This window comes from Pyrus communis, chromosome 11 (genome assembly GCF_963583255.1).
Source record: "Pyrus communis chromosome 11, drPyrComm1.1, whole genome shotgun sequence".
Lineage (NCBI taxonomy): Eukaryota > Viridiplantae > Streptophyta > Magnoliopsida > Rosales > Rosaceae > Pyrus > Pyrus communis.
Window position 1 is genome coordinate 24,354,396 of NC_084813.1, and position 26,724 is coordinate 24,381,119.

The following is a 26,724-nucleotide window of genomic DNA, read 5'->3' on the forward strand; positions in this document are numbered from 1 at the left end:
GTTTTCTCTTCGTCACTTCCACCACGCGAGTCCCCGCAGAGAGTGACCAGAGGTGTTCGAAAATGTTGAGACGATTTCTGCTACAAGCTTCCGCCGCTTGCCGCCGTCTTCCGAACTCCCACTTTCCTCCGCCGTATTCAGCTCCCTTAATTCCCAACCGTTCAGTTTCTTCAACATCTTATTCTTCTTCTTCCCAAACCCCACAAAGTCCTTTCGTCGAACAGTTGGATGACAACCCTGACCAAATCACCACTCAACCCACCACCTCCATCGCCGTCGACCGCTCCGGCTTGTACAACGCACCCGGTACCAGCACCAATCTATAATTTTCATTCACTAATTGGTTTTTCTCATTAATTTCATAATATTTGTAATTAATTTTTGTGGCAGAGCATTCCCATGAACCCACTTCGGACTCCGAGCTCGTCAAGCACCTCAAAGGAATCATCAAGGTTTGTTTTTTCTTCTATTTTCTCCATTTTTTTGATATGGGTTACCTGTAAATGTTGCAATTTGAGTGGCAATGTGGTTGTGAATGTGGGGTTTTGGTTAGTTCCGCGGCGGCCCAATCTCGGTTGCTGAGTATATGGAGGAGGTTCTGACAAATCCGAAAGCCGGATTCTACATGAATCGAGATGTGTTCGGAGCTGGAGGTGATTTCATCACCTCCCCAGAAGTGAGCCAGATGTTTGGGGAGGTAAATTTATTGTTGTTGGATTGTTGATTACTCTGTTAATTTATCTTCTTGTTCGAATTTGATTGTTGAAGAGAAAATGTTTTGTTGTTTTCTCTGCTTGTTTGAATTTAGATGGTTGGTGTTTGGGCAATGTCTCTGTGGGAGCAAATGGGACAGCCGGATAGGGTGAACCTAGTTGAGCTAGGTCCAGGAAGAGGAACTCTCATGGCCGATCTTCTTCGAGTATGAACCGGTTTTGCTCATTGAACTTCTTTATTGTTAAATACAGTAACTGTAGCTACTTTCTATGTTGTGTAGGGTGCGTCAAAACTTAAGAACTTCACTGAATCATTGCACGTGCACATGGTAGAGTGCAGTCCTACGTTGCAGAAACTTCAGCATCAGAAGCTGGAATGTGTAGACGAAGAGGTTTCGGATGGCAAAAGGACTGTAAGTGCGTTGGCTAAAACTCCTGTATCATGGCATGCCACATTGGAAGATGTTCCAACAGGATGTATGTAGTTGTGTTCTTATTTATATTACAAGCAAGATGAGCTTATTTTTGTGTGTTTATATTGGAAATGAATGAATGGATGACGGCTAACTTCTGTTTGTGCAACGACTGACTAGCTTTCTTGATTATCATGCCAGTGCCATCTATCTTAATCGCCCACGAGTTTTATGACGCTTTACCAGTTCATCAATTTCAGGTTTGTGTGGTTCATTTCTGACCTACCTCTCGATTTGCTCATTCGATGATTATTCTTCTATTTTGTTTAGGCAATTCTTAATCTTTTTTACTTACTGCAGAAAGCTGCTCGTGGCTGGTCTGAGAAAATGATTGATGTTGCAGAAGATTCAACGTAAGGATGTAAACTAGAATTGTCTCTTTTGCAGGTGCTTCCAAAAGAATTGTGCTATTTGATACTCATAAATATTGTTTAGGTTTCGTTTTGTTCTGTCTTCACAGCCTACACCAGCAACTCTTTATCTCGCAAAACGCTGCAAATGGGCTGGAAATGAAGAAATAGCAAAGCTTCAACATATTGAGGTTTGCCCCAAAGCAATGGAGTTGACTCAAACTATTGCCGAAAGAGTTGCTTCTGACGGAGGTGGAGCTCTTATAATTGATTATGGCCTCAATGGAGTAGTTTCAGATAGTCTGCAGGTCCGTTGCTTTTCCATGTCTAATTTTGGTCGTCTTTTTGGTGTTCGTGTATACTGTTGGTTGTTGTTCTAACTTCTGCGATACGTAATTTCTTGCAGGCAATTCGGAAACATAAATTTGTCAACATTCTGGATGATCCGGGCTCTGCTGATCTCAGTGCATATGTTGATTTTGCTTCCATCAGGCACTCTGCCGAGGAAATTTCAGGTACACCGTCTCATTAGTCTTTCTTTAAGTATTATATTTCCATGGATTGGAGTCATGAAAAGGTTGAGGATATGTTTCTTCTAAACTTAATATTTCTGCAGGAGAGGTTTCTGTCCATGGCCCGATTACTCAGTCTCAGTTCCTTGGTTCTCTTGGCATAAATTTTCGGGCGGAAGCATTAACACAGAACTGTACAGAAGAACAATTTGAGTCTTTGAGGAACGGATATTGGCAACTGGTCGGCGAAGGAGAGGCCCCCTTTTGGGAGGGGCCTGATGAGAAGGTGCCCATCGGAATGGGCACCCGGTATTTGGCAATGGCCATTGTGAACAAGAAACAAGGTGTTCCTGTTCCATTTTAGTGGAACCTAAGAAAGAAAGATGTAGCATTTGGATGAGGTTTATTGCGCGTGCATTGGTTGAGGTTCTTTCATATTTTTGGTTTACAAATTAAATTGCATTTTGTAATGTTCTAAATAAAGTTTTATAGAAAGCGACTTCCGCACACTTTTTTTTTTCTTTTGCATTTATTTATGACGAAAAATAATTATAGACAAAAATTAACAGGAGTTTGCAAAGAACGTGAAAGATTAAAGTTCCGCTTGGCGTGTTTTAATTCTCAACTCAACCTAGCATGAACTAGGTGAAAGAGTGACTGAATGTGCGGGCAAGTATCTAATGTACAAGAATCTTTGTGCATATTATGCTCCGATCCATACTTAAAAAGTCGATATTGCCCAAACCGTTATTCATAGAGGGTAGAAACGAGATTGTATATTCTTTAGGTATGGGTTTGGGAAAATTTACCCGATGGTTATTCACAACGGCAAAATATCCGAAATTTAATTTTCCGAAACTGAACCGTTTGGAGCGGTTTTTCGCGAAAATCGGATTTGACGGGTTAAATTTCCATCATAACTGGGCCTAAATTACTATCATAACTGGGCCCTTGACACTTTATATCTTGACTATCGTCCACTCAACAGAGGGTCGTTTGACATCCAGTCGTAGTTGGAAGAAAGATCGATCGATCGATCGAGAAAGAGAGAGAATGGGATCGTTTCTGTCAAGCTTAATCGGAGGAGCGCCGGCGGATGACTCCGACGCGTCCGGGGAGGAGCCCGGGGTGACGTCGTTTCACTCGTCGGCCAGGTGGCAGCTTCACTTGAACTCCCACAAGGAATCCTCCCAGCTGGTACTTGCCCAATAATAATTTTTAGTTTTATTTTATTTTTTGGGTTTGGAAAATATCGAGAGATTAGGGATTCTGATTTGACTGTTTTATTGACTTAATCGTTGGAACTTTTTGGATTAATTGGGGAACGTGAAGCTGGTGATCGATTTCTCAGCGTCGTGGTGCGGGCCCTGCCGGTTCATTGAGCCGGCCATCCACGCCATGGCCGCCAAGTTCACCGACGTCCAGTTCGCCAAGATCGACGTCGATGAGCTCTCTGTAAGTCCCTCCGAACTTTGGCTTAATAAGATTGCTTTTGTAGTAAGTACTTCTGTTCATAAGTTTTAAGTGCTTATTTACAAAGCGCTTTTATAACCTGGAAGCCTTTTTTGAAATTGCTTTTAAATTAGCTAATAGGCACGCACCTAGCAACTTTTGGCAAGTTAAATAGTGTTTTCTTTTAGGAAGTGCTTCGCGGTTTCAGGATGCACTTGAATTTTTACTAAAATTTTCGATGTTCTTCTAGTATAAGCGCTTCCAGTAAAATGCCGTGCAGAAGTGCTTTATTGAGAAGCATTGTCAAGTAAAACGCACTTTCTGAAATCAGCCTCAAACAAGCAAAGGACCGTTTTGCGTTTTGTTTCTGAAGTGGGTTTTCTTTTTGTTATGCAGGAAGTGGCGCAGGAGTTCGGAGTGCAGGCAATGCCGACGTTCGTGCTGTTGAAGAAAGGGAAGGAAGTGGATCGTGTGATCGGCGCGAAAAAGGACGAGCTCGAGAAGAAGGTCGAGAAATACCGCTCTCTCTAAGCTCACAGTTTGTGTTTTACATTTGCAGTTTGATTGGGACGAATTCTAATTAGGGAAGAAGGCCTTGCGTCTCTCGTTCTCTCTGTTTACATTGATGTTTTATGTATAAGTTTCTAAATATCTACGCATAATGCTTCGAACACATTTTAGTCTGTTATTTTAACACTTATATACAATACTTATAATCCATTTGACATTTTTGCGGCAACGCGCCAGCTAAAACTACTAGTTGTACGCTAAGAGAGAATTATATTCATTTCTCTGAGACTCGGAGACTCAGACAGTGTATGCCTGCTGGATTGTGTCTATGTCCAGGTTCTTCAGCCTCACTACCGATTCCACACGCCCTTTAAGGGTCTGCAATTCCCTCAGCCTGCGAAAACATTCAAAAGTTTGTAATTTCGTATCTTGGCATGTAGAAAATCGTCACGGAATAAATACAATGTGTGTGTTGTACCTGGCAATTTCAGCTCGTCGTTTAGCCTCTTCAGCCATCTGATTGAGTTCTGTATAGGTAGTGCGATCGCTGAACATCGTGGCCTCCGGTGGGTGCAGTCCATGGAGGGTTCTCTGTGCATGTGCCCATTTAAGCTCCCTTTCTTCCTTCCCGAAATCCTTCTTCCTTGTGAAGGCAGTCTGCAAAAACACAGAATTCCATGACGAAAAGAACGAACAAGACTGAACAACGGCACCAACCAAACATGTTTACGCCATTGGACGACAGTAACACTAGATTGCGATTGCTATTCGTACCCTTTGCTCAATTACGAGATCCCAAGCTCGCCCGCTCAGGGCATATCGGATTAAGAACTTGATAAAATCGAGTGGGAAGTAGAAAATGAGGTTATACAGCCAAACCACGCCAGCCCACCCCCATCCGATTCCCTCAATCGCAGCGAAACTCCAATTGGCGTAGACAGCGATCAGCGTAGCAATCTGTTCCACAAAAAATTCAGGATTAGATGAATTAAGTGTGACCGCGCGTAGTCAAAAGATGCAAGCAAAAAGCAAATACTTCACTCACCAACTGAGCAATGACAAAAGCTGCTACAAGCAGCAGACCAGGACGCTCGACGAAAGACCAACTCCGCGCTCGCGTGACAAATATAAGGGCCTGGCTGATGGTACTCACTTGCAGGTAAACTACAGCGGCGAGCTTCCTATAGTCGTCCGTGTCCTTATGGTGAAGGCTTGAAACCCCAAAGGTACGCTGAAAACAACAAACACTAGTGTTAGCCAAGAAACTAAACCCTAAGATGAGCAAGAAACATCAAGACTTACCGGAAAGAAGTTTGTATCGTATGCTGCCCAAAAGAAAATGACTGTCATCATAGCCAAGTAACCACCGAGGACGATTCCAGTTGTAAAGATCTCCGCCAGCTTCCAGCTGTCCGGCTGCGGAGATGGTTTCACTCTATCCTTTGATATCGTCATGATGGTACCGTCGTTGAGAATAGCAATAATCAACACCATGAAGGGCGGGAAGTCGAATTGCCATATGAGTGCCAGTAACATGAAACCAAGCTGTCACAGAAGAAATTCAGTAGACTCAACTCAAAGTCAATTTCAGAACCATTCAAGGACTACAATTGCAGCATTTTTCGTTTCGATCACTATGAAAAATTAAGAGATACAAATTAACTTACCACGATACGGATTGTAATGGAAACAGCATATATCTGCAACAAGAAAGAAACCGAATCATTTAATTTTTTCGATATGAGCTTGAATCGAGCAGACTCTACTATGTATGCAGTAGTATTGTGTGTCAGTACTAACCGTGTAATTTTTCATTCTCTGGAATATGGACCGACTAGTTAGCACGGCGCTGATGATGACGCTAAGGCCAGGTTCGGTGAGGACAATGTCCGAAGCACTACGAGCTGCGTCAGTTGCATCAGCAACAGCAATGCCGATATCAGCCTTTTTAAGAGCAGGAGCATCATTAACGCCGTCACCTGTCATTCCACAAATATGCTTTCTGGCTTGCAATCGTTTCACGATTTCATACTTGTGCTCTGCAGGAAAGATGCAACGGGGACTAAGCACGAAAAAAGGGAAGAAATAAGCTCCAAAAATCCACACGAAGCATACAGTGTATTTGTTATAGTACCAGGGAATACACCAGCAAAACCGTCAGCTTTTTCAATGAGTTCATCAACTGGCAGAGCGACAATTGACTCGTCTTTCTTCTGTCCTAACAGACTGGATGATGGATACATGTTGGTTCCCATGCCCAGGCGGCGCCCTGTCTCCTTCGCTATTGCCAGTTGATCACCTGGTAGCAATTTCAAATGGCAAGCACATGATATCCGGATCAATTCGATGAGAAAAAAAAAAAAAAATTAAGAACTACAACAATTATAAGTAAAAGTGAAGTGGTATTGAAGGAGATGCACCTGTAATCATCTTAACATTTACCCCAAGATTCAATGCCCTTCTAATTGTCTCTGCGCTATCATGCCTAGGTGGGTCGAACAGAGGCAAGAGGCCGATAAATTGCCAAGGCCCTCCTTGGCTCTCTTTCCTTCCCTCTGGAACTTCCTGTGCGTAAAAATGTTACAAGGGGGGAGATTAGCTTTAAGAACACGAACTACAATATATGATAGAACAAGAACTGTGCAGGATTAATATTACCTGGTATGCTACTGCTAAGGATCGTAAACCTCGCTCCGCGAATTTATCAATCACGGTGTGAACTCTACGTTCTATCTCTGATTTATTGCGTACAAGGTTCAAAATCTAATCATCAAATCAGGTATGAATTACTACAATCAGCACCGAAACCATTGAGACCGGCAAATGGTAGCTCATAAACATACCTGCTCCGGTGCACCCTTGCTGACACGATGCATTTTACCCTGACTGTCAATGTATGTCAGAGCCGTTCGCTTATCTGTCGGGTTGAATGGAAGGAAGTGCACCTCTTGGATACCGGCTCTGGCCTATTTTGCAGTCCGAAAGAAGAAACAAGTGAGCATAACACAAAGAAAACAAATACGGTTCCACATATTTTGTGTTAAAGATTATACCTCTTTTGGATCAGCCAACATTCCAACAATAGCAGCATCTATTGCGTCTTGATTTTCCATTCGGGAGGCTCGAGCTGCCATTAGAACAACAGTATCTGCGTCCACCTCTTTAGCGAAGATCTAAACACCCAAGTTTGTTACAGGAATTAGAACAGCGTAGCACGATCAAGAAAGCTAAGAACCCTATCACACCAACTAACCTCTACGAGATTCTTGTCAACCGAAAGCTTATTCAACGTCAGAGTTCCGGTTTTGTCACTGCAAAGGACATCCATGCCTGCCATCTCCTCAATTGCCGTCATTCTTTTTGTGATAGCCCCCTGCAATATTTATTTTGAGCTCCTATCAAGCCTTGATCATCTAAATCGACAAGCGAATAACATCTCTAAATTGTTATAAATTTATAACCGACCTGCTGAGATAAGCGATGGGAACCAATAGCCATTGTGACAGATAAAACCGTGGGCATAGCAATGGGAATTCCTCCGATGAGTAACACCAGCAGATTGTCAATTCCTGGGCGATATTCGCGGTGTTGAATTGGATACATAACTATGATCTCTACAATCATTCCCACCGCAATAGAACATATACAGAAATTCCCAATGGCAGTCAAGACCTACACAGCATAAAAACAGTAACAAATACAGATACAAAACGCGAACTGAAATCTTCTACGGAAAAAATGTTCATACATTATAACTAGTATTATCTCAATAAGTTCAACAGATTCCCTCATAAATTTCGTACCCCATTCCGCCATTGAACTCTTCATCTTCGCATATGCTTACCTTTTGAAAGTGGCCTTGCTGATTTGTGCTATCCACAAGATGAGCTGCCTTGCCGAAAAAGGTATGAACACCTGTGGCAATCACCACTGCTTCAATCTCTCCCTGCTTGCATGTAGAACCTGAATACACGCTGTCGCCAGGGCCTTTTGTCACAGGAAGTGACTCGCCTGTAAGCGCGGACTGCAAAGACCAAATACAAGTACCTCCAGTCAGTCAAAGGAAACCTTAACTCAGCACACGGCGAACAATATGGTCGTAAAAGCACCTGATCAATTTTTAGTGCATCGCCGTCAAGTAGACGAGCATCAGCTGGAATAATGTCCCCAAGCTTAATACTGACTATATCACCGGGGACAAGAACGGAAGCATCCTCCTCGATCCACCTTCCATCTCGAAAAACCTGGCTTGAACGTTAATATGGTTGCTATAAACAGGGGTGTGCAAAAAAGAAATAAGGGTGCGGAAATCATTTCCCGTCTATTTTCAGCTAAATACCTTGGCTTTGGGGGCGAGACGGGCCATGAGAGCAGCAGCGGCATTTCCCGCGTTATTCTCTTCTATGAAACTTATAGTTGAGTTGATGATCAGCAGAGCAATGATACCAATAAAATCTTGCCAATCCGGTGGCTTTCCCTACAAAATCAAAACCCAACAGGTTATAAGGTCCCAAATTCGATTTTCACTATCCCTTTCCCAATATCGTTTGTATTGAGAAAAAGAATTTGAAAAAAATAGTCAAAAATTATTTTGAATAGGCATGTGATCAATGAGAAAACACAGCCAGAAATATCATTTTTAGTTTGTTTCTTGCAAGGTAATGCTTCGTGCCACAATCGGATTGCATGTTAGATATACGTTATAGTTCGAAAGCCACAAGTAGAAAATGCATAAGGAAAACCTAACCTTCAAAGTTTGTATGTGTTAACTCATACGTAATTGGTAGAACTACATATGATTGTTAATGGTAACCACCAAACCCTAATGCCTTTTTACCCGGGATTCTCTAAACTGTTTGTTTTAATTATTTTTTTCAGTTTAAGTTCTTGCCGATTTAATTAACGTTTATTTCTTGTAATCTTTACTTTAATTCGCAATTTCATATCTTTCAAAATCTTGTGTTGAATAGCTAACTATGAATTAGTTTTAAATACAACTTATTCATATCAATTCTTATGGAGCACGACCTTGCTTGAGCTATCTATACTACGATTACCTTGTTCTCTCGCAAGTATTTTTAAGTGTTTTTAATCATATTTCCACAAGTGGTAGAAGTCCTATCATGTGTCTCACTCTCTACACCTCATAGATAAAATATACGGATAGCCTGTGATATGATATAACTCGACAAGATGATACGTAAATATCTAAAAATTAGGATACGATATGTCATGAATACGACAAGAAATATATAATTGAAAACGTATTTTAACATGAAAACATCCAAATTTAAGTTCATTCAATTGTGATAGTTATATTCCTTGTTTTAATTAGGGGCAAGCTCTTTATACTCATCAACTTTCAAGTAAACTAAAGTATCCATGCTTCAGCACCCAAGTTCGAAGCGATTTTATTGGACTAGGTTAGACTATCGCTCGAATTAAAAAATGCACAAGAATATATTGAAGGGGAGCAAAAAGGTACTCACTCCTCCATTGGCAAGAGCTATGGCCATGATAGCTGCAGCTTCCATCACCCATGCGAGAGGGTTCCACATAAACCCCAAAAACTTCAAAACCTTACTTTCCTGCATAACCAACCCATCAATACAAATTAACTACTAGTTTAAAATTAAAAATTAATTATATGTTCATGCAAAAAAACATCAACAACCAAGCCTTATCTCGCTGAATAAAGTTGACTGTATAAATCCTAAAACGCCACCTCGCTCAGTTTTTCCCGAGCAAAAACTAAATATTAAAAATCAGCACCTTTTTCTCCTCAAGCTTGTTGAACCCAAAAATGGCCAACCTCTGCTCAACAGCCTCAGATGTGAGCCCATGTTTGTTGCACCTCAAGGTCACATAAACTTCTTCAAGTGGCACGTGTTCCTGCAAATTGATAAAAAAAAATCGAAATAATTAAAAAGTAAAAACCTACAAGGAAAAAAAAATCATTCTGCATAAGGTAGAACCAACCAACCCAGATAACGAAAAATCCAGAAAATAAAAAACAAAAAGAGAAATTTGAGAAAACAGAGTGATGGTTTGCTCTGTTTTGGTACCAAATCGACAGCTTCCTTCAACACGGCGTCCAAATCGACAGCTTTCTCATCCATCTCTGCCTATCGATTCTTAGTTTCTCAGCAAGAATAATTAGCAGTAGATATTACACAATTACATATAAGAAAATAGTAAAGTTCGATCAAAGTTAAGGCAAAACAGAGCACTCTGTTTAGTGTTTATGTTTTATATCCTCTCCTCTCTCTCTCTCTTCCCACTTTCTCTCTCCACTCTCTCTCTCTCTCTCTCTCTCTCTCTCTCTCTCTCTGTGTCCAGGATGTTTAAAGCGGTTAACTGTTCGTGGGAGATGAACAAAAGGATTATTTATCTGGTAATTGGTAGGCTCACACTGATTTTACTAGCTTTCTATTTATGTTCTTTTGATGTGCTGTGGAATGAGTGTGGTCCTCGTGGTTGGTCCATACAAATATTTCAAAAGTCATTCGCGTACACGATTATTAATTTTTTCGTTCAGTTATGTAATTGTTTTGAGTACTTAGATGCTGATACATATTTAATTGTTAAATTTGATTCAACCGCTTATATTGAGCGACTGAATACCCTTGAACTCAACTATAACACTCTCACAAATCAATTACGTACAGTTATTTACAACTTGATAATATTAATACGTGATCGACTTGAAATAGAGTAAAGGTTGATTGTATTTTCCCTTTTTGGGTGAAATTAGATAGTAACGTATGCTGATGCCTATTTTCCTCTGTTTTCTTTGCTGGACGGTGAAGCTTGTAGCTATCAAAACCTACCGGTGCTGACGTGTTCGTACTGCCATGGATGGACCGGTGTAAGAATAAAGAAGCAGTTGAAATGATGGAAAGAAAGCTCCAAATTGTTCTGGAGAATTTTGACACATTAATTTCTAGTTGGACGTTGGACTTTTGAGATGTGAATCCTCTCTTGAGCCTAAGGTGAGGATCCTCCTTATCAAGAAGTGTAGAACGTTGAATGAAAATCCAACGATACAAATAGAGAATCCATTTAAAGATAAAATAATTATAGCAGTTGGAAAGGGGCGCAACTAACACGTGGAGTGTACAATTACCATTTTGCCACTTTTCCAATTTTCTAGACAAGAACCGGTTCCGGAGACGCTGGTGATGGATGCGGTCCCGCCCGATAATTTTTTTTTTTTTTTAATTTTGTAGAACTCGATCTGATCAAGGATTTCAACACGTGGACGTGCAGGATTGATTTGGCATCAAACGAGCAGCAACGAGTTGTAGTTGTTTGTCTGGCCAAGGAATACGAATCCAAGGCTCTGTGAGTTTGAAGCTGCGGCGCGTGGGTCGTAAACGGGGTAGGATTCACTTATTTTTTCAAAAAAAATTTCATTTTATTTGAACGATCACGATTAAGTTATTTTAATATTTTATGTTAAATTTTTATAGAAAGAAAAACAAAAAGAAAAGTGAGAGAGAGGAGAGGAGGGAATTCTACTTTGGTTGTAAACAAAAAGACATGAATTTAGAATTTGCCATGTGTGATTTAGATACAACAACACTAAAGCTTTTTTCCACTAGTGTGATTTAGATACGAACTTACTTTTTTCTTATATTGACAATGAAACTACAATATAACCTTCATAGAGTATGAAATATTGTGGTGTATATTTGCAGTTTAGGATATTTTATCTTAAATTTATGAATTAATGTATCACTGTTTAACTTTTAATTGTTATTTTTCATTCAATTTTTTTTCCAAACGTGTTTACATCTCGACTTCAAAGAGTAAAATCCTGAATCGTCATTATCCATACACAATACTTCACGTATTTTTATCATTCCTCGATTCGTTCGTTCTCCCGCATACTTTTCCTCTATCAAACGAGTTTTCACTTGCCAAGCAAACTCAATTACGACAAGAAAAATGAGATCTTGTGGTTTGGACACTTTGGTGGATGCTCATCTTCATCGGATGCCGATGGTCCAATGTTGTATGTCCACATTCTTTGGTGCTTTCGTGGTTGTGGCCTTTGGGCACGTGTTCTGACTAAATCCACAGTAGATAATACAATGACAATCCTACCCTCCACGTCCTTATACCCCGGAATCATTGGAAATTTACAATGACAAATCCTACCCTCCACGTCCTAAGACCACGGAATCATCGGAAATTGACACAACAATAAATAATCTGTCATGAGAGATTTAGCGAGATCACAATCCTATCTTTCTATTCCTCTCTTTTGCTGTTCTTCTAAGCATACTGTGCAGAACGAGAAAAAGAATGCAAGAAGCTTCGCAAGAAGCTTCCCATGCGCATGGAATATAAAACCAAAATTTACGCGTATTGAATATAAAACCAAAATTTACTGATGCCAGAAGGTTCGCAAGAAGTTAGTAGCCAATCGATAGACGCAATTCTTGCACTCGAGGTCCTGTGTTGAACACTCATCCATCACCAAATATGAATTGTAGGTTTCCTATTATCACTTGTAAAGAAGCCTTTTTAGTTAAAATACTTCATAAAATTGGTATAACTCCTTACTTTATCACTCATTCATTCCCATCATAAACAATTTTGGCCATTCCATGAAAAACTCGTTAAGGAAGGGATTGTTTGATAAAAATACCCTTAAAAAGATAGTTACGTGGTCTTTCACATGACCATTTAACGGATATATTGACAAATTTTTCATCGAAGGACCAAAATAATTTACAGTGAATAAACTCATGGATCACTTCTATCAATTTTCACTATTAGAGAGTAAAATAAGGAGTCTTAATAATCTCAGTCCATTTTAGCTGAAAGAATCTGTAACGAAAGAGATCCTTTTCGTGTTACTTTTGCCGTTTATATGATTAGCCAGTGGAATGCAAAATCATACGGTTATTGGTAGGCACAAAGTAAAGCTATTGTGATCGTTGCCACCATAATCCATAAGATAGCGACCTCCATAATCTCCCCACCTTAATCTGTCACAACGCTTTATTCCACGAAAAGAGGAACCAAATCTCTTTTTAGCTAATATTCTTGTAGATAAAATCATAAAAAGGTAAGATTACGAGGGAGGTATCAATGCGCTCGAATCGGTACAAACAACACGTGGACACCGGTGGCGGACGGGCAAATATTGCTGGTGGAGACATTAAGGTAACGATATCCTCGCTAAATAGTCACGAGAATATTACAGCAGTCCTCAAACACGTCTAACGTGGTTGTTACTTTCAAACAACATTTATCTGTGGTTTTCAGCTGTTAAGCATTCCAAAATTACTCCTGAAGTACTCAAAATTCGACCTCGGTTGTTCAACCAACCAAAGTTCCGTGTACCTCCAGATGTGCGCAAAAACAGCGAAGAAGGTTAAAAAGCAAAGAAAGAGGCAAGGGCGGTAAGGGTGTTTTCTACTTTCCATTAGAATTAGCATGCTTATGGAAAGGCCAGAGATTTACCAGGCGCTCAAGCACCGCCGCACTTTTTGAGAAATAGCCCGAGAATCCTGCTGGAGTTGACGGTGGAGGAAAATCTTCCGCTGGCATAGCAAATGAGCGTATCATTGTCTCCATTTTATCTAATGTTAGATATGATCCCACCTCTTGCAACCTCTCTGGACCCATGACCGGTAGTGTGTGCTCTTGACGCAAGAACGAAGCCTTACTGTCATTGCTCTGCCAAGCACAAGATAAAACACAGCTTAATTTGTTGAACAAGCAAACACAACTCACCTAGTTGATTTCATATTCAGCGATAAATGGTTTTCCTATTTTCTCCTTTTAAGAAATGCGTTTTGATTCATTTGGTGATAACAGTTTTTCTATAATTTCAATTGTATTACCTCCAATGGTGATAGATCTGCACCACGGCTAAAGGTCAATTCCACGCGAAATCTTTTCGTATCTTCAAGAGCTACCTGCAATTTCAGTTTCAAAAATACATTGGTCTCATAAACGTATATGGGGGCCGTGTAACACTAGCTCTGAAAATTGACTGTCACACTAAAACTACTTGTGTTACACTACCTAGTTACTTACCGCTGTGTCCTCGAACATCCTCAGAACTATATAACTCATGTAGTCAAGCTCCTTAGTATTGTATAAACGCTCCAAAGCGCTATGGCAAACAAGGCCTTCCTCTCCTTGAAGAGACTCATCCAAGTTACAGTAACGGAGAACATTCATGAGAGAGTGGATATGAGATTCCTGTCATTCCAAAAATTTAATTAACTTCGCCAATTACGTTCAAACATAAAACCATACATAGAAGTATGTACTCACTGATGTAAAGTACAGGCGCGTTCGCACATGCCGTTCAGGCGTTCTGACATTTGCATACCTAACAAGGTAATGAAAATTTATTAATATAAATAAATTAGAATAATCCGTAGTAGAAGGGAAGATGGGGGAAGTGAGGTTCTCTCATGTTACTTTGGATCCAAACGATATTGTGTCTCTTTATCATCGTCGTCATCCTGATCAATTGATATCTCGCTGGTTGTACTGGATCTTCTCACATCTTCATTCTTAGTGTAAAGCTTTGGTATATCACTCAAGCTAGATTTTCTATCATCGCTCTTAACATGAAGCTTGGCGTGGTTCTCCTTATCTTCCTTTTCAGTATTGGTTGGCTTTGAATGTTCATCCTGATCACTCTTTGGTTCAGCAGCAACACTGATGGCTTCTTCGCGAGTATTCCTCAGGTCAATCATTATCTTACCCAACAAACGACGAGCAATCTGAAAGAAAAGGACAATAATATAGCATATTGATAGGGAGTAAAATACAATTTGATGTTGAGGAAATAAAATGTATACAAAGAGCAGTGTACAAGAAGCAAAAGACCAACCGAGAAATCGGGAGAATGCATATAAAATATCTACTGCTCTAATTAAGGATATTTCTGACATAAGGAGTAATATGAAAGGGGCATGCTGAAGGAAATGCTACCTTTGAACCAATCTTGAGCTTCTGTGTTGGATTAATGCCATACTCATTTGGGATGACTCCATCTGCAAGTAACTGCAATTACCATTCCACAGAGGAGTCAGTCTAATTTTGACGACAGATTCATAAGGAAAGGATAATTTAGAGGTCGTTTGGATGTGCTTTTAAAATGAGGTGAAAATGTTTTTGGAAACAATCCTTAGTAAAAATGCTAGTAAATCCTGAAAAAGCCCTTAAAGTGCTTCATAACCGGTGCTTCTTGTAGAAAGCACTTTAAGTGCTTTTGAAACCCAAAAGCATTTTTTCTGAAAGTGCTTTCAGTCATTTTAAAAGCACATCCAAACGAGCCCATAATCTCTTTAAAGCAGTAAGGCTAGATGCTCGAAAGCAGAATTATGAAGAGTCCGGCAGCCACATTTTGCTATATAATAAAAGCGTTCCCGGATCATGATTATGTCTTTACCTGAGCAACTTTGAACAGCTCATCTAGACCTTCTAGATTAAGATGTGCATTATGCAGGAGATCGTATCTGTCAAGTAATCACAAATCATATAAATCACATTCAGCCAAAAAATAATAATAACAAAATAAAATTCCAAACTCTCTTGTATAGTTAGATTGGATTGGAATCCAACTTAAAACCTTGACAACAATGATACAGCAAAATAATCACACATAAGCAGCAGCTGATTGCATAAATTTGGTACACAATCTAAAAAGAGAAGAAAACTGACAACTTACTTGCACGAGTCATAAACGTCTGGAATTTGTGTTATGTCGAATCGTCTGCCAGTAAAACCAATGTCATTGTCAACAAAACTGTGAGTCTACCCATATTAAACTGTCCTATTTAAGAAATAAAATCTTATTTTGAGCCACAATTATATTATTACATAAAGTATTAGGTAATTGTCAAATATATTTGAAAAGAACATAAGAGTTGAAATATAAAAAATTTTAAGAGTTTGATGTCCCAAAAGATGTTTCATGACTTCAAAACATCCGTTGCATCTTCTACGCCTTGTGTGGCAAAGAATTTGAATAAATGCAACAATAATTAAATTGAAATAAATATTAAAAAAAAAAAAAAAAGATGTGCTAGAACTTACTCTTTTCGTTCACTGTACAAGTCCCTTACAAGCTTTCTCCATCGAGCATACATCAAGAGGAATCCCTCACTACCGCATGGTAATCCAGCAGCAATACGATCAACATCAATGTTAGTCTTACCAAGGGCCCTTGCTTGGTCATAAGGAAGTATTACATCATATGAGCTTGTCTTTGTAAGTTCCTCATCTTCATCCTTGGCTAGCAGTCTTACTTGTTCGGTGACCTTCTTAGTCAATTTTACCTATTCATCGGATACAAAACATTAAGGTTAAAAAAGATTATTTGGAAAGCTTTAAAATGGAACTGTTGCAACTTGACAATAACCGTTAATTGATTGTTAGAATAAGCACACGAAAATAGAATTCATTGCAAGTACTATATCATGCACTATAACTGCATCAGCTGGTCTTCTCACCCTGATTTTTTTGAGAATCCATGAGAAGATCACAACAGAATGAGCTATTTATTATTATGATATGTGTCAAATTGAAGTGATGCATGCAGCCAAGGCCCTTATCATGCCTCGATCAATTTGATCAGGCAATCACAATCAATTCTCACTATTCAACTCATTGAGAATATTAAAAGAAATAATAAATTAGTCCTTGACAAGACGAAAAACCAAAATTTTACCGTCCCTTCTATCCAGTCAAGGATAGAAGGGAGTGGGCTTGGGTGTTCCCTCTGGTCAAGAATTTGAGTCTTCATATTTGAAATTTTCATAACTCATAAAGTCTACATTAGCATGCTACTAAATGACAAGTAACAGACTCGATTGAGGACCAATAAAACTGTAGGTAAGGAAACAGAAACCAATTACCAATTTAGGTAGAAGTTGAGAAGCATTTGAAGGTAGACCACTTCCATCAGCCATCCAAGGAGGTGTTGCACTGTTATTACCCGTCTTTAAACCACAAGTAATAATCTCATTCAACCTAGCCTGCAGGGGAAGTGTGTGGAAAAGGGAATCACATAATCAGATAATTGTTGAAGAAGAAGCATTCTCAATTATGGGCTAAATTAACCTGTGAAAATGATCGACAAACCTTTGCTTCATCCATCTCGACACTTGCATTATCAAGTCCATCCAACATAGAAGAGTCCTTGCTAACAAGGGAAACCTTAAGAAAGGGAATAAATTCAGTCATTCACCTCGACTTCCTAAAGCAGTCACTCTAATGTAAAGAAAACTACAGACCAGGATTGGTGTTAGCTGCCCTTCAAGATCAAGTAGGCCTTTAGCAAAAGCAGCTGCAGACATCTGTAAACAAATACGTTGTAAATAATGTAACTCATCAATGATGAAAATTCAGGGGTTAATGATCATAACAATTCACTCCATTTAAATAGAGATCAAATAAGACAAGAAGAAAATGGGAGCAATATATAAAAACTACATAAACCCACGAGCACTAATGAGGCAATACCTGCACACGGCCCTCATCAGAGCTGTAGATTTTAAGATCATGACGATAGGTGCTATGGAGGCGAAGCAGGCCGGTACCTTCACCTGCAATTGTGGACAAATTCATTATGAGAAGTACCCAAAGAAAATAATTCTGTAACGAAGTAGCACTGTGAGCAACCTTGTAGAGGCAAAGCTGACTATATCTTTGGAAGAAAATAATAAAATCCAAATCTTCAACATATATGTTCATAAACAGGGAAACAATTGTAATACTAGAAGAAAAAAAAAAGAAAAAGAACTGTGACTATTACCTGGATACATATTATTCCGAAAATATCTACCCAGCTCCTCAGCCTACAAACAAGTGAAAGAAGAATAACACTATGATTTTAGGACAATGACGGCTCTTAAATTACAATCTAGGAGCACATAAACAAAATAAAAATGAATCAGTACCTGCTTTCTTCCAGCATGTGTAAGGACACCCCCGTATTTAAGAACCATCAAAGCTTCAACTGGGCGTTCTTCCTCACCTTCACCATTACTTTTTGCCACCTTAACCCACTTTAGTGGCTTTAGTTGAACCTTCCTATAAATGCCAGAGAAATGGCCCCCCTTGATAAAATAAGCATGAAAATAGCACATGATTATAACCACGAGGCAGTAAAACACTGTATCAAAACAATTCCAAAGTAAATGAAAATATAAATGTGTGCGCATTTCTTTATGTGACAGTGATCCAGCAAAATTAGCTTCATTTCGCACATCTTTTCTGACCAATTTTGGGTATCAATAATTAACTTAGATGATACAAAGTTATCTTATAAAAGAAATCCAGATTGCTTTATGAAAAGAACGTTACAGTACAGAAAAAGTGAGCATTCCCCTGATAGTTCGTGGAAGTAGTAAAAGTGTTAGATTAGAAATCATTTCACATTCTGTTCAGAATTGCATGAAAAAATGAGCCATATAATACACAGATAAGCAATAAACTCATTAAAATTATACTACATGAACCTCTAAAGCACAGAGAGGAATTACAACTGAATATATTAAAAGCACAAATTCCAAATAAAATAAATACCTCCTCAAGCACTGCTTTAACTTGACGAAGTTTTTCAGCATGTTCAATGTCTTCCGCCTCACTATCACTTTCTCGACCTGGTCTAGAAAATGTAAAAGAGTCCTCATTAATTAAGAACCCTCACCAATGCAATCATATGAAAACCAGCTAGTAGATATCATTAGTGTTTCCTGTTATGACTTTAAACATGAATTTCAAAGAAATGGAAAAAAGGTAGAAGGTGAGTTTGATATGAATTGCATACATCAACCATTATTTGTTAACTAAAATAAGAAGAAAGTTTAATCTTAAAATACATACCTGGTACGAGGTACTAGCATTCGTGTGGCATCTAATAAATCTTGCAATTGGACAGCACTTTTCAATTTTGTCTGCAAAATGAGAGCCAATACCAATGGTCAGTCCATACAATATGTTGGTCAAAATAAATTACAAGGTCTAAAAGGCAAAATCAATCACCTCGGATCTAGGTCGTCCACCATTGTACTTAAGCATCAAGTTTAGCAGCTTTTCCTCAGTAACCTTCAGCTTTACCTTCTGCTTGGGAGTTCTGTCACCACTGCCAAAGAAAAACAGAGATGAGAAGAGAAAGCAAGCAAATCAACTACAGGTATAAAAAATAAAATAAAAATAAAAACTGAGAGAAATAGACATACTGACGAATAATAGCAATAACACAACGTAGCTCCTCCGATTGCCCAAATCTGCCAATGATTCCACTTCCTTGACGAGTTAGTCCCTCAGTAGGTTGGCTCGGTTCATTGACCTTCCATGGTAATGTTGGTGGAATTGCAGAAGAAAGATGAGGGGCCTTGGCATCTAAAAATATCTTCCTGAGCACACAAGCAGTATCATCATAATACCTGTATTGCAAAGTAACATCAATTATTTTGTGACCATAGGAAAAACCAGATTTAGAGCACCTTCATGATTAATCAAATAACTATGAAGAAATTAGCAACCATTACTTGTGAGAATTTTTTACGAAACTCCATCCATTTACGTCACAAACATAGGAGCGTCCCTCACAGCGCAAAAGGTCAAACCCACAAACCTGCAAAAAATTAGAAGAATTAATATGAATCCAAAGTAAAAATAGTTAATAAGAAAATCATATGGATAGAAATTAATTATATGCATGTGTCTGGCACTGAACCATCTCAGCAAAGCTGAACTTTCTCCAATGAATACTTATGAAACATTACACTAAAAACACAACATAAAAGAGTTCTATTGCATATATCGAACCAGCTGACATGAGATTGGAAGGTAATGTTAACATGTAATTAAGGAAAATGCTCGTGGCAGCAGATATATTTTAGTTTTTTCCAATTTTCAAAATATAATTTTAAAAAGGATCAACAAATAACACAAATGTATCCCAATACATGCGAGTTTAATGAAGGTATCAGTACCTTCACAGTATCAGCAGACAAACTTACTTACTGGCACACGAGAGATTATTAAAGCAACATCAAACCAATTACTGCAATTAATAATTAGCCTTGTAACATCCAGATACCACATTTGAATTACATACCGCTTGCCTAAATGCAATGCAGACCTCCCTTGCCATTTGCTTCTCAGTAGGTGTCAGTAAAACAGGATACCTCACCTGTCAAACGAATTAACAAGCAAACATCACTCTTTCAACCCTCATTCGGCAATAGCAATGTATCCATTCACCCCAGTATTTCCTGCTTGCAGCATGCTATGTGCTTTACCATAAACAAACCTGGCCCAGACACCATCTACATTAAGGATTGGCATGACATCATTGGTTGAACCCGCATTATAATAACTTTCATTCTAAATATCTAAAGAGCTATAAACATTGGTATTCCCAAGAAACATGGAAAATTTCCTCACTGGAAATAAACAATTAACAAGATTACAAGAAATTGGATATCAGAAATGCAGACAAGAGAGATACAAAGAGAAGAATCAGCCGAACAAGAAGATCAACCATACATATCTTACATACAGTACTTACTTCCTTGCCATCAGGATTTCTCATGACAACACCATCAACAACTGGAGACTTCCTTGCCTCAGCATGTGCATATTCGGGTCCGACTGTATACACCTGTATTATTTAACAAGAAGATAAAACAATTATTTATGAAAGACATTTAAATGTTGGAGTATACAACCAAGTTAGAAGAAAATAATGGCCTCGAACAGTGAATATGCACAGATAGAACTGTGTAAGTAGTCTCTATTAAAATTTGAACACAGCTCAAGAAAAACCCATTCCATGCTGTCAATATGATGACATGCAACTTGAAATGTTAAGGATATGTTAGATAAATGAGAAAGAATATAAGGATGTAAAATAGTAAGGAGACTATTTTTCTTTTTCTTTCTCGTGGTAGCACTTAACCTGATTATCATATAAAATTAAGAATATTGAAAAATCTCAAACTCAAACCATCCAACCTTGACATCTGTTCCTCCAGTTGGCATGAATTCCTCGTATATATAAGAGCCTTCACGTCTCACTCGTCTAACCTCCGGATGGAACTCACTAGACCGGTTACCAACCTAAAATCAGTCAATGACAACATAACTTGAATGATCATGGATAATGAACATAGAAATTCCACGAATTCGTAAACAGAGTAGTCTCAAACTGGATACACTGCTAGCCACGTTTACATATCAGTGGGATGATAGCATAATTGCCCATAATTTGTTTGGCAGTCATGTTATAACTAACGACATATTAGTAGTAAGACTGAACTATCCACACCTCCTCAAAACCACACTTTCGTTTTTTATGGTCAAGGTAAAATTTGACCTTACAAAAAGTTTGGCTTGTGTGCAAGAAGAAATAAACTAGAAGCCTAGTGCAAATCAACTATCCATCAGCTATAAGACTTCCCTAAACTTTCTCGTAGATGAATTACCTTGCTTTCAAATATTTTCATATCACACATCTGAAAATACAGATGGACACAAACTCTCTTTCAGAGAAAATCATACAATATGCAGTTAAAACCTCACCTTCCTAAACAATTCCTTCATTCCTCCACCTGCCGAACTGGGATAATATATCATTATACTATGATCATCACCTTCATAAAAGCAAAAGACGAGAGTAAGTAACGTTATTCTCAATAAAACCAAAAGCAATAACAGGTGCACAATAAAAGCTTATAAAAGAAGTAATAACGGATACTCCTAACATTTTAGCTGTGAGTCTTGATTAGGTTTAAGGATTTAGCAAAAACAAGGTTCAAATAGAGGCACAGAAAGTTTATGGCCAAAACGTAATTGAACAAAAATCAGATTAGATAAAACAACTTATTAATAAATGTTGGAAACAAGTTGACCTTCAACAGGCTTCTCCACAAATGGCTTCCAGAAACGATGACCATGAACCTCAACAAAATCTTCTTCCTCAATAAAATAGTCCAGCTCTTGATACGGTACTTCTCTATTCACAAGGGCATATCTGGGAACAGGGACTCCATGCATTTCAAGATGCTTGAATCCACCAAACTAATTCATTAGTTACTGACATTTTATTCTTATAAACATAATTATAAGAAATAATAAGAGTGAAACATTAAGTTCATGCATCAAGACTCGTCCACTTTTGACTTAGTAATTCTCTAAAAAATGCTGTCAGTGAACATTAAGGAGTATGGAGGGAAGCAGGGGGCAGGGGGCAGGGGGCAGGGGGCAGGGAAATAATTGAAAACCTTAATAAGATGAAATTCATAACCATACCTCATATACCTTCCTCCGGTCATGGAGAAGGTGTTGCGGCTCCAACTCATTTACTAGAAAAGGCCTGGATAAACGACCAGATAGAGAAATAAACAGCCGTCCTTTATCAAATATAACCGAACGGATGAATCAAATAGAATCTTTACATGAGCAACAGCAGAGCTTACTTCCTCAAAGCAGCATATGCCTCAGCCTTTTCCAAAGGATAGCCAGAGGAATGAAAGGCAATCAAGCAGTCACAAATTGGCCAGCTGACATACAGTAACAGTGCAAACAAATTAGTCACCTAAATTTTATGAACTGCAACAGTCACCAAGTTACTGAAACTAGAAACTATCAGCGTAAACGAACACGAACATTTCATGCCGTTTCAATCACTGCTCAAATAAAACCACGGCGCTTACATAAAATGTGCGAAACAGATACTGTTACGATAATCATTACGAAAATATACCTTTCGATTGGATCTTCAAGAATGACTCTGTCCCCAAAATGTGTGATCTACGCGAACATTCACAAACACGAAATGTATAAGATTATACCGTAAAATCGAAACTGCGTATATATTTGCACTATAAAACGATCAACAACACTAACAGTTCCTAAAACTTTTTCGATACGTAACAATCATCAGTAAAAATGGAAAATTAGATCGAACTCGCAAACAAGAACAATTTCAACACGAAAATCCAAAGAGAAAACAAAACCAGTACCTCAAATTCGCCAAATGCTTGCAGCCTTTCGAGAATCTCCCCCATCGGCGCCGAAAACACCTGCAGAAAACGAACAAGTTCATTGTATACATACATCGCTCGATACAAATACATGATTGCTTTCGAACCGTACGCAAAAGTGAGCACAAAGGAAACTAGAAAAGATGAACCTCGGAGCCGCATTTCACCTTCTTTTCCATCACACAAACTCCAATCTTTATCTTCTCTCCGATTTCTCTCTCCTGTTCCTCCTCCATCTCTCTCTCTCTCTCTCTCTCTCTCTAACTCTCACTTCCACAGCTCAAATCCGAAGCAGAAGCAACAGAGCTCGTTCAGCAACTCACCGCCGCTCGATCAGAGAAAGCAGATATACACACACACACACACGTATACGTGTATGTATAGGTGTACGTATAGGTGTATGATAGGCGCATGCCAGCGAGTGTTGGAGATTACCACAGACGCAATACGGCGGAGTTTTAGCTCGGAGGGAAACTCGGGGCGCCGACTCGGGCGAGCGAGTCACGGGAAATAGCAGACAGAAAAGGTGACGTGCGTTAACCGCTAGAGGAGCGGATGCCTGAGATTTTTCCGGATAAATAAAGAAAATTGAAGAAAAAGAGGAAATATTATATAAGGGATGTGTTTGGAGATAAACATTCTTGGATTCTGGAATATGCAGCTCAAAGCATGGATTGCGACGTGGAAAGGTCTACACGGACTTTGGATTTCCTTCCATGTGCAAAGTGTAGCTGTCCATGACCAACTCCACTCCCAAACCCATGTGGGAGAAAAAAAAGGTTATCTCGGTACTACGAAAACGATATTTCAAATTAATCATATAGTTTTATGTGAAATTAAGGCAACGGGTTTTTTAAGACAATCATGCACTCGAATTTGGAAAGATAAAATAAGCTATAGTGCGTAATTGTTTTATTTTTTTTAATAGTGCTGTATAACAGTTTTTAAATATCCCAGTTTTAATATTTCATGTGCAACAATGACGATATTTCAAATCGAACATGTTTTATTATGTAAAAACGAAAAATATAACAATAACGATGCATGATTGATGTGAATTATCGCTTTAGTTTTGTTGCTTTGGATGTTTGTCCTTTTGTTAAACTTTATTAAGCTTTTTGCACCCTTAATTAGTACTATGATTTATTAATTTGACAAGTGGCACGTTGGATTTGTTGAGAATCTACTACATTTGATTTGATTGGGTCTCTTAACTTCCAGATTGACCAACATCTATTGGGTTCTGCCATATTCCACATGGAGTGTGCTGTGTGCTACACACACCCTATTTGATTTAGTTAAAAAAAAATTAGCTCGTAATTTCGTCATGACAGTATATTTTTTTGTATTATTGACTAGATTTTGGTATTGGATCCAATAATGTGTGAAATATGAGTCTAACTCTAACTATTGGACCACACCGTGGTGGTTAAGTTGTTCTTTTAAGTATATCAAGAAAATTAAGGGGCTGCTTGCTATTTAACTAAAAGTAATTTATAATTTTCAAATATAATAAATGTAACTAAACCACTAAATGTAACTAAACCACTAAGTATCATTAACTTTAAAATAAATAATTAGATACCCACTTAGTACCACAGTCTGACGGTATTTCTCTTCATTTGGAAGTGAGAGGTGTTAGGTTTAAATCTCGTGGATGACAAATTTGATACCAAATTAAGCTGCCTATTGTGTGGTTTTGCTTAACTTCATTTTTCCTTAATGTAAAAATATCGATGGACTTAAAAAATAAAAATAATATAATACCAAAAAAAAACTCTTTAATTTAAAATTGGAGTGACTAGTACTCAATATTTCCAAGTTCCCATTGTATTCCATTATATGAAAAGTACTTGGACCATAGTATCCTATCCCAGTTTGAATTGCAGGACTTGTGGCCGACCATTTTGGGCATATTTATAAAAATATTTTTGCGACTTCAAGGTAAGATGTCGACAATTCAAAACCAGGCACATAATCGAGGTGTTAAGATACTATCAAATAACATAACAGTGTCTATCTTTCTACATAACGTTTGTTCTTTATTAAATTTTAATATGTTGATCTAATATGATGTCGGATCGTTTTTCTATGGATCGCTACGTTGACCATAATGTCCATGCTATAAAAAATCGTAAGCACGGAATATTAGATTCCAATTAACACAGAATCAACGTGGTCATGATGTTCATGACGGCTCCAAACTCCAAGCTCAAATCTTGTACCTTCAATAATATTTAGTTGATCTTTCACTTATCATCCCAATAATAGATTAACAATAATCTACTCCAAATCTCCAATTAACTTGAACATGGTGGGTAAAGTTAAAGTTTTATCAATATCGATATAATGTTAATATTATATAAGCGAAAAACTTCAATAAAGTTACCGCATGTGGATCGACTTAACTAGCAAAGTGTTTCTCAATAATCCTTTTAATCCCAAACGAAAAGTCGACTGATTTGAGACCTTTTTTGTCTATTCACACGACTAATCAACCATTCAACCTAATTGACCTTTCAGACAAATGAAAGCCACTTTTTAAGAAAAATAAAAAGGTTTCGACCAAAAAAAAGGGAAAGGTGAGAAAGAAAAAGCACTTTTTAAAGTGGAAGCACCCATATTTTGTTTGCTCATTCACCGCAGACATGCTTGTCCATGATTCAGATCAGACTAACACTGTTAGGTCAAAAAAAAATATACAAGGGGAATTTTTCACGTCTTAATTAGGTCTTCCGGCGTCACCGACAGCATCTTCGTCTGGACCATTTGTATAGTAGCTGACCGATTAAATTAGGTCAGTTTACTAGTGAAGAACAAAGTTAGTGAGATTAAAAATTTTAAATTAAATTTGCAAATTATGTGATGTGTCACTAATAGAAAATAAACACATTAATCAACACTAAGTAATAATTCAATCATCAACAACTACGTCGTATATTTTACAAATTCGGTTGAAATTCTTGTGTGTTGTTGTGTTGAGCCCTTGCATGATGGCGTGGGTTCAAACTCTGTCGATGACTGACCTAACATCTAATATAACAAAATCTATCGTTTGAAAAAAAAAAAAAAAATCAACACTAAGTAATTCAATCATCAACAACCACATCATATATTTTACAAAATTTGATCGAAATTCTTGTGTGTTGTTTCCTACATATTCAGATATGAGCAGTTGGGTACCAAGAAATTGCTTACCAAGTTTGTCAAAAATCTCTGTGGCAAAGGTACTTAAGTGCTACGGGGTGGTATGTAGGTTTGGGCCTGATGACTTTTGTGTTGCTACGGGGCTTGCGGCATGTGCTAATTGTTGGTATATGGTCCAGCCTATGATGAATGTTCTAGATTATTCTAGTAAGTAAGTGACGTGGCTGGAACATGCTAGACAATTCTAGCAAGTTATTAAGTTAGTGTAAGAAGCTAGAAAGTACTAGCTTCCTTGGTTGCAAATGGAAAGATCAAGAAGCCACAATGGCTAGTCTAGAATTATCTGAGCTAGAGGTTTGTAGAATATACTAAAAACTAAAAACTAGTTCTAGTTTGTAGAAGGAACTATAAACTAGTTGAATGCCGAGCCCTCACCTATAAATATGGTTGTGATGTTGTAGTGATATAACCAATTAAGAAAGAAGTGAGTAGAAAAGGATAAAGTCCAAAGCTAGAGTTCCACTCCAAGA

At 38.2% G+C, this 26,724-nt stretch overlaps 4 protein-coding genes across 6 annotated transcripts; 2 read left to right on the forward strand and 2 right to left on the reverse strand.

The window, feature by feature from the left end:
• The first annotated feature begins 27 nt into the window (after positions 1-27).
• On the forward strand, positions 28-2,565 carry LOC137708489 (uncharacterized). Its single transcript, XM_068447578.1, has 10 exons — positions 28-306; positions 391-452; positions 554-697; positions 809-919; positions 995-1,190; positions 1,328-1,386; positions 1,487-1,539; positions 1,622-1,844; positions 1,943-2,051; positions 2,153-2,565. Exons 1-10 carry the CDS (start codon positions 63-65, stop codon positions 2,410-2,412), a joined length of 1,461 nt encoding a protein of 486 aa, XP_068303679.1. The 5' UTR covers positions 28-62; the 3' UTR covers positions 2,413-2,565.
• A 464-nt stretch (positions 2,566-3,029) lies between these two features.
• LOC137749553 (thioredoxin H2-like) lies at positions 3,030-4,253 on the forward strand. The gene is made up of 3 exons (XM_068489665.1): positions 3,030-3,245; positions 3,381-3,503; positions 3,897-4,253. Exons 1-3 carry the CDS (start codon positions 3,102-3,104, stop codon positions 4,029-4,031), a joined length of 402 nt encoding a protein of 133 aa, XP_068345766.1. The 5' UTR covers positions 3,030-3,101; the 3' UTR covers positions 4,032-4,253.
• Positions 4,254-4,270: 17 nt separating this feature from the next.
• Positions 4,271-10,443, reverse strand: LOC137749552 (plasma membrane ATPase 1-like). Its single transcript, XM_068489664.1, has 20 exons — positions 10,076-10,443; positions 9,783-9,902; positions 9,500-9,598; positions 8,350-8,487; positions 8,120-8,254; positions 7,855-8,034; positions 7,476-7,682; positions 7,264-7,383; positions 7,064-7,183; positions 6,854-6,976; positions 6,669-6,773; positions 6,431-6,575; positions 6,145-6,309; positions 5,811-6,049; positions 5,678-5,710; positions 5,313-5,555; positions 5,056-5,241; positions 4,785-4,967; positions 4,489-4,667; positions 4,271-4,404 (listed from the first exon to the last, which is right to left on the reverse strand). The coding sequence occupies exons 1-20, from the start codon at positions 10,127-10,129 to the stop codon at positions 4,308-4,310; spliced, it is 2,871 nt and encodes a 956-aa protein (XP_068345765.1). The 5' UTR covers positions 10,130-10,443; the 3' UTR covers positions 4,271-4,307.
• A 2,712-nt stretch (positions 10,444-13,155) lies between these two features.
• On the reverse strand, positions 13,156-23,641 carry LOC137749551 (inositol hexakisphosphate and diphosphoinositol-pentakisphosphate kinase VIP1-like). Of its 3 annotated transcripts, none has more exons than XM_068489662.1 (30): positions 23,215-23,641; positions 23,027-23,086; positions 22,768-22,814; positions 22,481-22,564; positions 22,314-22,377; positions 21,914-22,067; positions 21,585-21,655; positions 21,018-21,122; positions 20,572-20,664; positions 20,119-20,193; positions 19,547-19,632; positions 19,235-19,441; positions 19,038-19,137; positions 18,879-18,949; positions 18,579-18,660; positions 17,951-18,109; positions 17,806-17,848; positions 17,514-17,596; positions 17,285-17,347; positions 17,133-17,207; positions 16,907-17,026; positions 16,086-16,327; positions 15,718-15,762; positions 15,439-15,505; positions 14,979-15,050; positions 14,460-14,767; positions 14,310-14,367; positions 14,067-14,234; positions 13,871-13,945; positions 13,156-13,703 (listed from the first exon to the last, which is right to left on the reverse strand). In XM_068489662.1, exons 1-30 carry the CDS (start codon positions 23,281-23,283, stop codon positions 13,440-13,442), a joined length of 3,210 nt encoding a protein of 1,069 aa, XP_068345763.1. In that variant the 5' UTR covers positions 23,284-23,641; the 3' UTR covers positions 13,156-13,439. The 3 variants fall into 3 exon arrangements, with proteins under 3 accessions (XP_068345763.1, XP_068345762.1, XP_068345764.1); XM_068489661.1 differs by having other exon boundaries at positions 23,197-23,641; XM_068489663.1 differs by lacking the exons at positions 22,768-22,814; positions 23,027-23,086; positions 23,215-23,641 and having other exon boundaries at positions 22,460-22,560.
• Positions 23,642-26,724: the final 3,083 nt, after the last annotated feature.